We start from the raw sequence: 14078 nt of genomic DNA, 5'->3' as shown, positions 1-14078 counted from the left end.
CCAAACGCTTAGCTGACCATGAGCACTTAAAAACTGAATTGAACAAACTCAAAGATGTACTAATTTCTAATGGATTCAAAGAGAAAACAATAACAAACCTAATCAATAAAGAGACACCCCCCAAAAAACAAGATCAAGAACAGGACAATGGCACCACCATCCTTCCTTACATCAAAGGCACCACGGATAAAATTAGTAAAATTCTACAAAAACATAACATCAAAACCTCATTTTGCACTAACCAAAAAATATCTAATATCCTAAGGAGCCCCAAAGATAAAATCCAATTAGAATACCAAGGTATCTATGAAATCCCTTGCAAAACATGTGCAGCCACATACATTGGACAAACTAACCGAAGAGTGAGCCAGCGCATGGCAGAACATATGAATGCAGTCAAGAAACAGGAGAAGACCTCCTCCCTTGTCCAGCACATTAAAAAAACAGGGCACGAAATTGACTTTGAAAAAACTAAATTACTCCACAAAACAGAGAATTTATATAAAAGAATCTCTCTAGAAGCTATTGAAATTGAAAAAAGATCTTTTTGTTTAAATAAAAGGGATGATACCTCGCGCCTGCCAGAGATTTGGAAACCAGCCTTAAACAAAATAAACACCTCATTATAATCAATATGTCAATCCTTTAATTATTATGATTTTAGAATTTTATATTTGGAAATCAGACTTAAACAAAACACTTCATAATCTTCATGCCATTCCTTCTATAACCATGATTACACCAACCAATCAGATCACGGAAGCATAGTCACCCAATCTATTTGCTACATTCAAAGCAAATCTCCACCCCCACACTACATGCTAAGAAGAAATGTCAGTTGCTAATATTCATTTGCAAAAACACAAAGATTGGAACTCCAGCCTGATGATGGTGAATGTGATTTCACCGAAACGTCGCATAGACATGCAAAACATTACACAGGGCAAAACCCGAACTCAGAACAATCTACATACATATACCCGTGAAAATTTACGAAAACAAATATATATATATATATATATATATATATATATATATATATATATATATATATTGTTCTGAGTTCGGGTTTTGCCCTGTGTAATGTTTTGCATGTCTATGCGACGTTTCGGTGAAATCACATTCACCATCTTCAGGCTGGAGTTCCAATCTTTGTGTTGTTGTAAATGGACTATTAGCAACTGACATTTCTTCCTAGTATGTAGTGTGGGGGTGGAGATTTGCTTTGAATGTAGCAAATAGATTGGGTGACTATGCTTCAGTGATCTGATTGGTTGGTGTAATCATAGTTATTAGAAGGAATACATATATATATGTATGTAGATTGTTCTGAGTTCGGGTTTTGCCCTCTGTAATATTACACAGGGCAAAACCCGAACTCAGAACAATCTACATACATATACCCGTGAAAATCTACAAATATATATATATATATATATGTGTGTGTGTGTGTGTGTGTGTGTGTGTCACATGTATATATATACACACACACACACACACACACATACCCACTAAAACCCGAACTCAGAACAATCTACATACATGTACCCGTGAAAATCTACGAAAATATATATATATATATATATATATATATATATATGTGTGTGTGTGTGTGTGTGTGTGTGTGTGTGTGTGTGTGTGTGTGACATATATATATACACACACACACACACTAAAACCCTCATTGTGTATTGGACAAAATAAACAAACAAACAAACAAATAAATAAATAAAATAATGAAGGGGGGGGCAGGGGGGAAAGGGGAAGTTAAGTGCATCATTTTCCCACCAAACCAACTAATTCTGCCCGGTGTCTCATTTGTAACCGCTTTCTTCTCTGCAAAGTCTACCCTTGGCAAAAGAAATGAGCCAGGAGTCTTTCTTTTCTTTGCTAATTAAACTAAGTGGGGTGTAACTCAAAGAGAAAAGGTACATAAAAAACCTAAAGGAAAAGCAAAACTAGACTCTCCTTCCTTTCGTACCCAAATAAAATGAAAATATAGAAACACTGCACCATAAATCGATGGAACATAAAATCCCTAAAAACGAATTCGTACCTTCCTCAGAAATGCCCAAAATGAACATAATATAATATACAGAACTATAGAAAACAAACACACAATTCCACACACTAGATGCAAATACATAACATTAGGTCGCTTGATAGTGATAGTCAACAATATGGTTGACAAAACATATATTTTATATAACAAATAAGTATATACATATTAATATTAACTGATGATAAGCAAATAACTATGTGCATATATCAAACACCACTGAAACTGAACGCTTTATATGTTCTATAAGTTTATAAGCTGAGTTATATGTCTACTTTCTTTCATTTTTCTTATTTTTCTTTGTATGTTTTGTTTGCTTGGATTGTTTTTTATAAGTAGAAACTTAATAAAATTATTTTTTAAAATAAAAAAAAATAAACTGAGTGGGGTGGGTGACACTAACGTCACACGAGTAACTCATCACATAACCGTTGCAACTTGTGTACTTAAGTCAGGATGCAGGGGTGTAGTAACAACTTCTATGCAAAGAAAGCACTCTGGGGGTGGGGGGTATTTGCATATCATCATTTGAACATCACTGAATTGGAAGCACAAGTCATTCTTGACTTAAACCCATCCATGTAATAACAGTTCAAAGTTAACGACAGCACTGAAAAAAGGCGAATTGTGATCTGTCTTCAAACTTACGACCGCTGCATCATCTCACAGTCTCACCATTGCTGTTTGGGCCCTTGGGAACCAGCAGCATTGGTGGCTTCAACACAACTACAATCTGTGACCTTCCCAGCCAGCTTCCAACCAGCAAAGTCCACAGGGGCAGCCAGATCCGCTTAATGACCACGTATTCACTTCAGGGAACGTGATTTGCTTAATGATAGTGGTGATGGACTGACATGAACATGAGTGATGGCTAGCGTAACAACCGAAACTCTCCGAGTGTCCGAAATTCCAATCCCAATTGTGGTTATAAGATGAGGACTATCTCTTTACCCAGTGATTTTCCTTTTTTCTTTGTTTGCAGCGTCCAATTTGTCCTTTTAAATGTTTATTAAGACAGTTACGTCAATAAGACCAAACATTTGCTCCGCCTGGCAATGGAAAGAAGCCTCTGGCCGACTCCGAGCAGGTCTTTCCACAACTGGGGTGCCAATAGTGCTACTTCCTGACTCTTTCCAGATGTTGTTCCTGGAAAAGAGCAGGAAGCCCAGCCTGGTTGTGAGAGGAAGACTAAGAGGAATGAGACTCAGCCCACCTCAAAGCCTCCACCTCATTGGAAGTGGACTTTCTGGCTCACGTCCAGTCAGGAACACTCCCAAGACTGGCTGCTTCTCCCAGGGGTGAGGAGAGAGAACTTAGGCTAAAACATACAAAGAGCAGTTGCAGGAATTAGGCCTGGCCCTTCCGGCGAAGGAAAGGACCAGCAGTCTACGGAGAGGGGCGGCATACAAATCCAATAAAAATAAATAAAATAAATAAATAAATAAATTACAATACTTGAGGGGTGCCACACAGAAGAGCGGGGTCAGGCTGTTTTCCAAAGCACCTTTGAAAGCTAGACAAGGAATAATGGATGAAAATTGACCAAGGAGAGATTCAATCTGGGAATAAGGAGGAATTTTCTGACATTAAGAGCGATCAACCAACGGAATAGAGGTTGTGGGAGCTTCAGCACTGGGAGCTTTCAAGAAGAGACTGGACTGCCATTTGTCAGAAACAGTGTAGGCTCCCCTGCTTGGGTGGGGGGTTAGACTAGATGACCTACAAGGTCCCTTCCTACTCCATTAATCAGTTAACAGGCTGAAGAAGTGAGCAGTCTGTTTCAAAAGGCCTTCCAGGGAGACAAGGCTCTTCATGCATGCAAGATCACAGGCTAAACCACCGAGAACCAGAGTCCAGTTCTAGGCTGCGTGGACAGCCCTGCCTCCATCTCCAACAACTGGTGCAGAAAAGAGCAACCAGAATGATTAGGGGACTTGAAACCAAGACTTACGAAGAGAGATGGCGGGAACTGGGCATGGATAGCCTTGAGAAAAGGAGGACCAGAGGGGACATGATAGCTGTATACAGGTATATGAGGGATTGCCACAGAGAGGAGGGGGTCACTCTATTCTCCAGAGCACCAGAGGGCCGAACGAGGAACAACGGCTGGAAGCTGACCAATGAGAGATTCAACCTAGAAGTAAGGAAGAACTTCCTGACAGTCAGAGCGATCAACCATTGGAACAACCTGTCTGTCCGGAGGTTGTGAACTCCCCAACTCTGGACACTTTCAAGAGGAGATTGGACTGCCACTTGGCTGGGGTGCTGTAGGATTCCTGCTCAGGCAGGGGGTTGGACTTGATGACCTGCATGGTCCCTTTCAACTCTAACAATAAATAAATAAATAAATAAACTCAAGGCAGCATTCTGGGACCAACACTATTCGTGCTTTTCATTTTTCATACTTTACCTAAACCACCTTTGCAATCCTATTATAAGCAACTGCGAAGAAGAGGCTGGCCTGTCATTTGTCAGAAATGGTGCAGGGCCTCCTGCCTGGGCAGTGAGGGGGGTGGACTAGATGACCTGCAAGGTCCCTTCCAACTCCATTAATCCATTTCTATATACCCTGAATGAACTCTGCCTCCAAGATTACAAGTCCAATAAATTATTAATTATTATTATTAAGATGAATGCAGTTGATGGAAATAAAAGTGAGGGAAGATGGACAGCCCTGCATACAGACCATGTGCCCTGTGCCTAGCTTCCTCTTCTGATAAACGATAATCCTGACGCCCCTTCAGTCAGCTGTCAAGCTTACCTGAGACTTTGCCAGGAAATCCTGGACCTTAGTGACAGTCACTGGTCGAGTCACCACAACGCTGGGAGGGACACGGCCCAGGTTGCAGGTCCTCCAAGCCGTTAGGGCTGCTCGGTTCCCATCTGGACAAAGGAGTTCAAGATCCCCAGGAGAGCAGCCGGGGGCCCATCCTGAGCGAGTCAGATCTGCAAGGAACAAAGCGACAGGCTTGAGCTATTCAGCACCCCAACATTTTTTTGTGAATTTGTATTTGTATTTATTAGATTTGTATGCCGCACCCCTCCGAAGACTCGGGGCAGCTAACAACAATAAAAAAGACAATGTAAACAAATCTAATATTAAAAATAATCTAAAAAACCCCAATTTAAAGAACCACTCATACATACAAGCATACCATGTATAAATTCTATAAGCCTAAGGGGAAGGGAAAATTTCAATTCCCCCATGCCTGACGACAGAGGTGGGTTTTAAGGAGCTTGCAAAAGGCAAGGAGGGTGGGGGCAACTCTGATATCTGGGGGGAGCTGGTTCCATAGGGTCAGGGCCGCCACAGAGAAGGCTCTTCCCCTGGGTCCCGCCAAACAACATTGTTTAGTCGACGGGACCCGGAGAAGGCCAACTCTGTGGGACCTAACCGGTCGCTGGGATTCATGCGGCAGAAGGCGGTCCCGGCCCCATGTAGAGAGCATTACAGTAGTTGAACCTCGAGGTGCTGAGGGCATGAGTGACCGTGAGTCCCGGTCCAGATAGGGCCGCAACTGGTGCACCAGGCGAACCTGGGCAAACGCCCCCCTCGCCACAGCTGAAAGGTGAATCTCACCAAATAGCGATATGATCGTTGCTGATTTTCTGAGCACTGAACCTGAAGAGCGAAGGACAGAAAAGGCTCCCAGCCCAAAATCATTTGAGGTGTGGAAAGCAGGTATGTGGGGGGAAAAAAGCAGGCGTGGTGAATCCAGGAAGACTTTCCAACTGCAGAGCAGCTCCATCCAGGGAAATGCCACCCAGATTCTCTCGGCTTCTGAGTTTGCAGCTACTCTTGGTAGGATTCATTCTAAGCGGATGTCTCCCCATCTGACTGGATGCTTGCTGGCTTTGTGCTTGTTGATTTGCAAGTGCTGCATCTTCTAGCTGTGACTATTACTACATGTCCAGCCCCTCCTCCCCCAGTAAAAGCCCAGCCCCTCATCGCCTCTCCTTGTTCTTCTCTCCTGAGTACAAGTGCACCAGAGTTCCTTCCGTCCCCTGTCCTATTGCTCTCCTATATCTCCTAAACCATTCTTCTTTTCCTATATTTCTTCTATTCTTTCACTGATATATTTTATTCCTATATCCTCTCTTCTATTATTTCTTAGTGGTACCTTCACATACGAGTTTAATTCGTGCCAGAGCCAACCTCGTATGTCAATCAATTCGTATCTAGAACGAATGCATTTAGATTTGGCTTTTGGCGTAGAGATAACTGGAAAAAATGGAATTCTTGTGCCACTTAGTGGACGCTCGGCTCGTATCCCGAATTTGAGTTCGGTTGTCGAACAGAAATTTTGCTCGCGTCTCAGCTCGTAACTTGGAATACTCGCATGTGGAGCAGCTCGTATCTAGAGGTACTACGTATATCTTTCTATGAGTATATCCTCTATAACAGTGGTTCTCAACCTGGGGTCCGGACCCCTTTGGAGGTCGAACAATCATTTCACAGGGGTCGCCTAAGACCATGGGAAAGGACAAATTTCCCATGGTGTTAGGAACTAAAGTTTCTATTCTGGCACCTTGGATATTTTTACAATCCGAGCAATAAGGCGTTTACAGTGATGGCATCCCTCTGACCTTCCTGCCAATCAGCTTAAAGCTCTGTTGGGAGAATTGGTGCTAGACGTATGGTTGGGGGTCACCACAACATGAGGACCTGTATTAAGGGGTCGCGGCATTAGAAAGATTGAGAACCACTGCTCTATAACCTTCATTATATATTTACTATATGTATACCCACTATAACCTTCATTGTGTAATGGACAAAATCAATCAATCGATCAATCAATCAATCAATAAGTAAGCCTGCATGGGATCTCCCACATTGGATTAGAATGAGCCCCTTGGGGAAAGAGAAGGTGGGCTTGGAGCCTCCCGTTTCTCCCCTGCTTCAATTCTTCCAGTTGGGCATCTATAATTAACCATTGTGATCGAGCTGACTGGGGAATTCTGGGAGATGAAGTTCACAAGTCTTCGTTTCCAAGGTTGGACATCCTCAACTACAACATCTGACGGACATTTAACCAGAAGATTATCATGTCCCTATCTGGACAGGGAGTCTCTTCTCACAGTCACTCATGCCTTCATCACCTCGAGGCTCGGTTACTGCAATGCACTCCACAAGGGGATGCCTTTAAAGAACGTTCAGAGACTTCAATTGGTCCAAAATGGAGCCGTACGAGCCATCGTGGGTCTGCCCAGATCCACTCATATATCGCCATCACTCCACGAGTTACACTGGCTTCCAGTTGGTCTCCGAACACAATTTAATGTGTTGGTCATTACCTAAAAAGCCCTACATGGCTTAGGACCAGATTACTTACGGGATCATCTTCTGCCTCACATGTCCCAGCAGCTGGCCTCCTCTGGGTCCCATCAGCTAAGCAGTGTCGGCTGGCAGGGCTGCAGGGAAGGGCCTTCTTTGTGGTGGCCCCGGCCTTCTGGAATCAACTCCCCCTGGAGATTCATACTGCCCTCACCCGCCCGGCCTTCCAAAAGGCTTTAAAAACTCAGCTTTGCCACCAGGCCTGAAGCCGTTGAGTGAAAACACCTTCCTCCAGCCAATAGTGTGTCAGTGGAGTGGATGAGCGATGGATGATCATTTTTAAATATTGTCAGGTTTTATAATATATTTTAGTTTTTTTACTTCTATACACCACCTTGAGTCCATTGGAGAAGGGTGGCCTATAAATTTGATTAAATAAATAAAATGTGGCAACTTATCCAAATTTATTTTATTTATTTATTTATTGGATTTGTATGCCGCCCCTCTCTGCAGACTCGGGGCGGCTAACAACAGTGACAAAAAACAGCATGTAACAATCCAATATTAAACAACTAAAAAAACCCTTATTATAAAACCAAACATACATACAAACATACCATGCGTAAAGTGTAAGGCCTAGGGGGAAAGAACATCTCAGTTCCCCCATGCCTGAAGGCAGAGGTGGGTTTTAAGAAACTTACGAAAGGCAAGGAAGGTGGGGGCAATTCTAATCTCTGGGGGGAGTTGGTTCCAAAGGGCCGGGACCGCCACAGAGAAGGCTCTTCCCCTGGGTCCCGCCAAACAACATTGTTTAGTTGACGGGACCCGGAGAAGGCCCACTCTGTGGGACCTAACCGGTTGCTGGAATTCGTGCAGCAGAAAGCGGTCCCTGAGATAATCTGGTCCGATGCCATGAAGGACTTTATAGGTCATAACCAACACTTTGAATTGTGACCGGAAACTGATCGGCAACCAATGCAGACTGCGGAGTGTTGGTGTAACATGGGCATATTTGCGAAAGCCCATGACTGCTCTCGCAGCTGCATTATGCACGATCTGAAGTTTCCGAACACTTTTCAAAGGTAGCCTCATGTAGAGAGCTTTACAGTAGTCGAACCTCGAGGTGATGAGGGCATGAGTGACTGTGAGCAGTGAGTCGCGGTCCAAATAGGGCCGCAACTGGTGCACCAGGCGAACCTGAGCAAACGCCCCCCTCGCCACAGCTGAAAGATGTTTCTCTAATGTGAGCTGTGGATCGAGCAGGACACCCAAGTGAATCTGAAAAGAGAACCCAAAATATCTTACATTCAATGTTCTGAAGCAGGTTATGATGTTCCAAGAGAGCCACATCACCGAAGCTTCTCCCAGCGGGATCACCCAAGAGGCATCTGGGAAATAAAAGAACGGTGCCAGGACTGTTTTTGCTTGGGCTTTTATCCAAACAAAATCACAAGTCCCAAAGTGAGGAAGCTCCTAGTCCTTAAGTCTCCATAGTAATACTTTACTAAGAAGTGAAATATTTTTTCCCCAGGGTGACTCACCTGAGGGCCCCCAGGTTGCCATAGTACCGTTCGTGATGATTAGCTGCACACCTGGAGGACCCTTTGACTCTCCCCTCTTGTCCAATGCACACTTTGCACAGATTCCCGCTAGCTCCTGGCATGCAGCCTTTCCAGAAAAAATCCTGGTATGCTTTGAGAGAAGGGAAAAGCACAAGGGTTACTCAGAATTACACTCGAAACAGAATACCCTACGAGACTAGACTTTCAATCCTGGGCCTAGAAAGCTTAGAACTAAGACGCCTTCAACAAGATCCAAGTATTGCCCACAAGATCATATGCGGCAACGTCCTGCCTGTCGGCGACTACTTCAGCTTCAACCACAACAACACAAGAGCACACAACAGATTTAAACTTAATATTAACCGCTCCAAACTGGACTGTAAAAAATATGAGTTCAGTAACCGAGTTGTCGAAGTGTGGAACTCATTACCGGACTCCGTAGTGTCATCTCCAAACCCCCAACACTTTACCCTTAGATTATCTACGGTTGACCTATCCAGATTCCTAAGAGGTCAGTAAGGGGCGAGTACAAGTGCACTAGAGTACCTTCCGTCCCCTGTCCCATTGCTCTCCTATATCTCCTATACATTTCTTCTATTCCGATATCTCTTCTTCTATTCTTTCATTGATATGTTCTATTACTATATCTTCTTTTCTATTATTTCTTAGATACATTTTACTAGAGTAGTATCTCCTCTATAACCTTCATCATGTATTTTACTATGTATACATATATATATACCCACTAAAACCCTCATGGTGTATTGGACTAACTATCTAACTATCTAACTATCTAACTATCTAACTAACTAACTAACTAACTAACTAACTAACTAACTAAATAAATAAATAAATAAATACATACATACATACATACATACATACATACATACATACATACATACATAAATATTACTACTGCGACTACTGCAACGCTCTCTACATGGGGCTACCTTTGAAAAGTGTTTGGAAACTTCAGATTGTGCAGAATGCAGCCGCGAGAGCAATCATGGGCTTTCCCAGATATGCCCATGTCTTGTCAACACTCCGCGGCCTGCACTGGCTGCGGATCAGTTTCCAGTCACAATTCAAAGTGTTGGTAATGACCTATAAAGCCCCACATGGCATTGGACCAGAATACCTCCGGAACCGTTTTCTGCCGCACAAATCCCAGCAACCGATTAGGTCCCACAGACTTGGCCTTCTCCGAGTCCCGTCGACTAAACAGTGTCGTCTGGCGGGACCCAGGGGAAGAACCTTCTCTGTACCAGCCCCGGCCCTCTGGAATCAACTCCCCCCGGAGATTAGGACTGCCCCCACCCTCCTTGCCTTTTGTAAACTCCTGAAAACCCACCTATGTTGCCAGGCATGGGGAAATTAATATGCCCTTAGCTGTTTCGGTTTATGCATGGTTTGCTTGGGTTGTATGATTGTTCTTTAATAAGGGTTTTTAATATTGGATTTGTATATGATGTTTTTATTGTTATTATTATTATTATTATTATTAATTATTATTATTATTATGTGATGCTGGTTTATTCATTTACTGCACACTGCACATAAGACAAACCAGCCAGCCAATGTGGGCAGCACTGCAAAGTGAGAAAAAGTGAAATTTGGTTTCTTAGAACATTAGCAAAGGGGGATTTTCCCGTGTTCTGGTTACAGTGCAAAATTAGGCAGGGTGGTTAGGAGGCAGTGTACAGAAAAGCACCATTGCTACCATTTGGGCAACTGCTCAGCCCCTCCATGTTTGCAGGCAGGGGACCAGCACCTTGTAATCTTTACTGGACAAGGAGTCCTTACTTAGCAACTGCAGTTTGGACCAACAACTCAGATGCTAAGCGCTGTGGTCACTAAGCACAACCCCATGTGGCTGCTTATGGTCTTGCTTCCCCTTTAGTCCGTAAGCGAGGTGCCAGCATTGCCAATTTGACTTTTGCTGCTGTTTGTTGCAAGCCAATTGCAAAACAACGAACGGCCTTCACACGGCTGCAGGATGCGGCAACAGTCATAAATGTGAGGATTGGTCGTAAAGCTATTTTGCAGTGCTGTAAGGCAATCGGTAAGTGAACCTTTCAGTCAAATAATATTTTCTCACGTTGCTTCTGATCTTTCCCCCAACTAACCTCAGATTGTGTCCCCTTGTTCTTGTGTTCACTTTCCTATTAAAAACACTTCCCTCCTGAACCTTATTTAACCCTTTAAATATTTAAATGTTTCAATCATGTCCCCCCCTTTCCCTTCTGTCCTCCAGACTATACAGATTGAGTTCATTAAGTCTTTCCTGATAAGTTTTATGCTTAAGACCTTCCACCATTCTTGTAGCCCGTCTTTGGACCCGTTCAATTTTGTCAATATCTTTTTTGTAGGTGAGGTCTCCAGAACTGAACACAGTATTATTCCAAATGGGGTCTCACCAGCGCTCTATACAGTGGGGTCACAATCTCCCTCTTCCTGCTTGTTATACCTCTAGCTATGCAGCCAAGCATTCTACTCGCTTTCCCTACCGCCTGTTCCCCCATTTGGAGAGCTCATCTCAAAATCTGCCAGTCCCACAGATGCTGCCTCCTTGAGCTCTTGTTGTGCCTATTGTTGGTCACGAACCCTTCGCAACAGCTTATTCCCACCCACCCGGAAGCTCCCTTCTGGAATCAAGCGCTTTGCTGGGAAGGCTTACCGGAGGTGAGGTTGCAGGTGCTGTTGCTGCTGCTGTTCCCCAGGGCCCCCACCAGGTACTGAGAGAGCAGGAGCCACCCTCCTGGGCTGTAAATGTGGCTGTGGCAGGAGCGCTTTCCCCTCAGGGTGTTTCGGTTTACTTGCCGGTTGGTCTTTCTCACCAGGGCTACCGAGTAGAGCGGAGGAAGACCTGCATTGCAAGAACAATTTATGTTATAAATTTAAATTTATCTACAATTTATGCATGGCATGTTTGTATGCATGATTAGTTTTATAACAAGGGTTTTTAGCTGTTTTTAGTATTGGATTTTTACATTCTGTTTTTGTCACTGTTGTTAGCCGCCCCGAGTCCACGGAGAGGGGCGGCATACAAATCCAATAAAATAAAATAAATAAATAAATAAATAAGAACACACCATTGCCTCTATCTTAATTATTTTATTTATTTGTCAAACATGCATAGGATATGAGTAGTTTGTATAAACATAAGTAAAATGTAACAATAGGAGACACAATCTGAAGTTAGTTGGGGGAAAGATCAAAAGCAACATGAGAAAATATTATTTTACTGAAAGAGTAGTAGATCCTTGGAACAAACTTCCAGCAGATGTGGTAGATAAATCCACAGTAACTGAATTTAAACATGCCTGGGATAAACATATATCCATCCTAAGATAAAATACAGAAAATATTATAAGGGCAGACTAGATGGACCATGAGGTCTTTTTCTGCCGTCAGACTTCTATGTTACTATGTTTCTAATAAAAGAGGACAACAGGACAGTAGGACAGGGAGGGTGGGCACAGTGATGCGTTTATGCACGCGGCCCCTTACAGACCTCTCAGAAATGCACAGGCATTGAACAGGTCCAAAGATGGGCTACAAGGATGGTGGAAGGTCTTAAGCATAAAATGTATCAGGAAAGACTTAATGAACTCAATCTATATAGTCTGGAGGACAGAAGGGAAAGGGGACATGATCGAAACATTTAAATATGTTAAAGGGTTAAATAAGGTTCAGGAGGGAAGTGTTTTTAATAGGAAAGTGAACACAAGAACAAGGGGACACAATCTGAAGTTAGTTGGGGGAAAGATCAAAAGCAACGTGAGAAAATATTATTTCACTGAAAGAGTAGTAGATCCTTGTAATAGGTACCATGTGGTTACTGTGGTTGGTCAATCCACAGTAACTGAATGTAAACATGCCTGGGATAAACATATATCCATCCTAAGATAAAATACAGGAAATAGTATAAGGGCAGACTAGATGGACCATGAGGTCTTTTTCTGCCGTCAGTCTTCTATGTTTCTATGCTTCCATGACCATCGATGTTGCATAGGGCAGCTTTGCTAATGGCAGAAGAGGTCAGAGAAACTCTGCAGAAAACATACTTTTGAAATCAGTGACAGGCAATTGAAAGCAATACTTTAAAAAAAACTAGACTTCCGGGGTGGAGCCAGGCTGAAGCGACGTGCAAGTCAGAAGCTCCTGGTTTGTACTCGAGATTTCCCGTTAAAAAACCAATTAGTGGTGTTAATTCTTCTTGGTGGGAAGAATTACAGTGAGGGGAAGCATCCAGCTATTGGGGGGTCCGCAACTCCCCTCCCTAGCGGGTGGAAAACCCCGTGTTTTGGCGGGGAAAAAAGCCGGGGTTTTGTCCCCAGCCCGAAGGCCTGGCTTGCTAAACTGTCATCAGGAAGCAAAAAAAACTGAGCGGCGGCGGCACCAGCGGTTTGGAAAAAAAAAAATTTCTTTTTATATATATCTACAACAACATTAATAATACCTACCCAGGAAGATTCAGAGGTGGAAAACAGCGATATAGCCTCCTATAATCAAGAAGCGGCGATTGAAGAGAGTGGAGCGCGTTATTGTTTGAGGGAAAAGTAAGTCGTTGATGGTGGGCGGAAGTGGTTGCAGCTGGCTGGAGAGCTTATATTGAAGGCCCAGGAGCGGAGAACGGGACGGAGAGCCTAGAGGGACCGTAGCTGTTAGGCCGGCGTGGCGGGAGGGCACTGCAACGAGTTGGAGTGAGTTTCGGGAACGGTTAACGAGAAGGGAGACTTGGAGTGTTGGGGACGCTGTGCTGCTGGATTGAGAAGACTCCTCTACAGCCATCTATCACCCCGAAAGAAACAAGCAAGAGACAAGCAAGAACGGCGAGAGGAGTTGCGTGAATTGCAAGAGGTTTGAGAGCTGAGACAACCGCCGTTTGTGCTATTTGCCCCTCCTCCCCTCCAGCGAGTCCAGAGAATCAGCCACCATTAAAGAAACTCGGCTGGGAGGCGACAGAGAAGAGGCGGAAGAGGGTGAAGGAGGGCCAAAAGCTAAAAGCTTGTTGCTTCAGTATGGTCTGTGGGGGGTTGTAAAATTCAAGCTGTTTGAAAGAAGGAGAAGAACAGAGAGAAGAGAAGACGTCCCTCTCTTCTGTATGCCTAGTGGGAGAATTGAAATCGTTGTCGACATCGTGCGCTGGTGAAAGTTACTGACTGAACTGCTGACG

General features: G+C 43.7%; 1 protein-coding gene across 1 annotated transcript in view; it reads right to left on the bottom strand.

Moving 5' to 3' along the window:
* Positions 1-14078, bottom strand: part of LOC139173594 (lactotransferrin-like) — a 46102-nt gene that overhangs the window by 4508 nt on the left and 27516 nt on the right. Inside the window, exons 12-15 of the mRNA XM_070763579.1 lie at positions 11577-11765; positions 8876-9026; positions 8640-8722; positions 4821-5005 (exon numbers count right to left, since the gene is read on the bottom strand). Coding sequence (XP_070619680.1) covers positions 4821-5005; positions 8640-8722; positions 8876-9026; positions 11577-11765 — 608 coding nt within the window. The remainder of the gene's footprint in view (positions 1-4820; positions 5006-8639; positions 8723-8875; positions 9027-11576; positions 11766-14078) is intronic.

Source organism: Erythrolamprus reginae, chromosome 10 (assembly GCF_031021105.1).
Source record: "Erythrolamprus reginae isolate rEryReg1 chromosome 10, rEryReg1.hap1, whole genome shotgun sequence".
In the NCBI taxonomy this organism is placed as follows: domain Eukaryota; kingdom Metazoa; phylum Chordata; class Lepidosauria; order Squamata; family Dipsadidae; genus Erythrolamprus; species Erythrolamprus reginae.
This window is presented reverse-complemented; position numbering and strand designations above follow the sequence as displayed.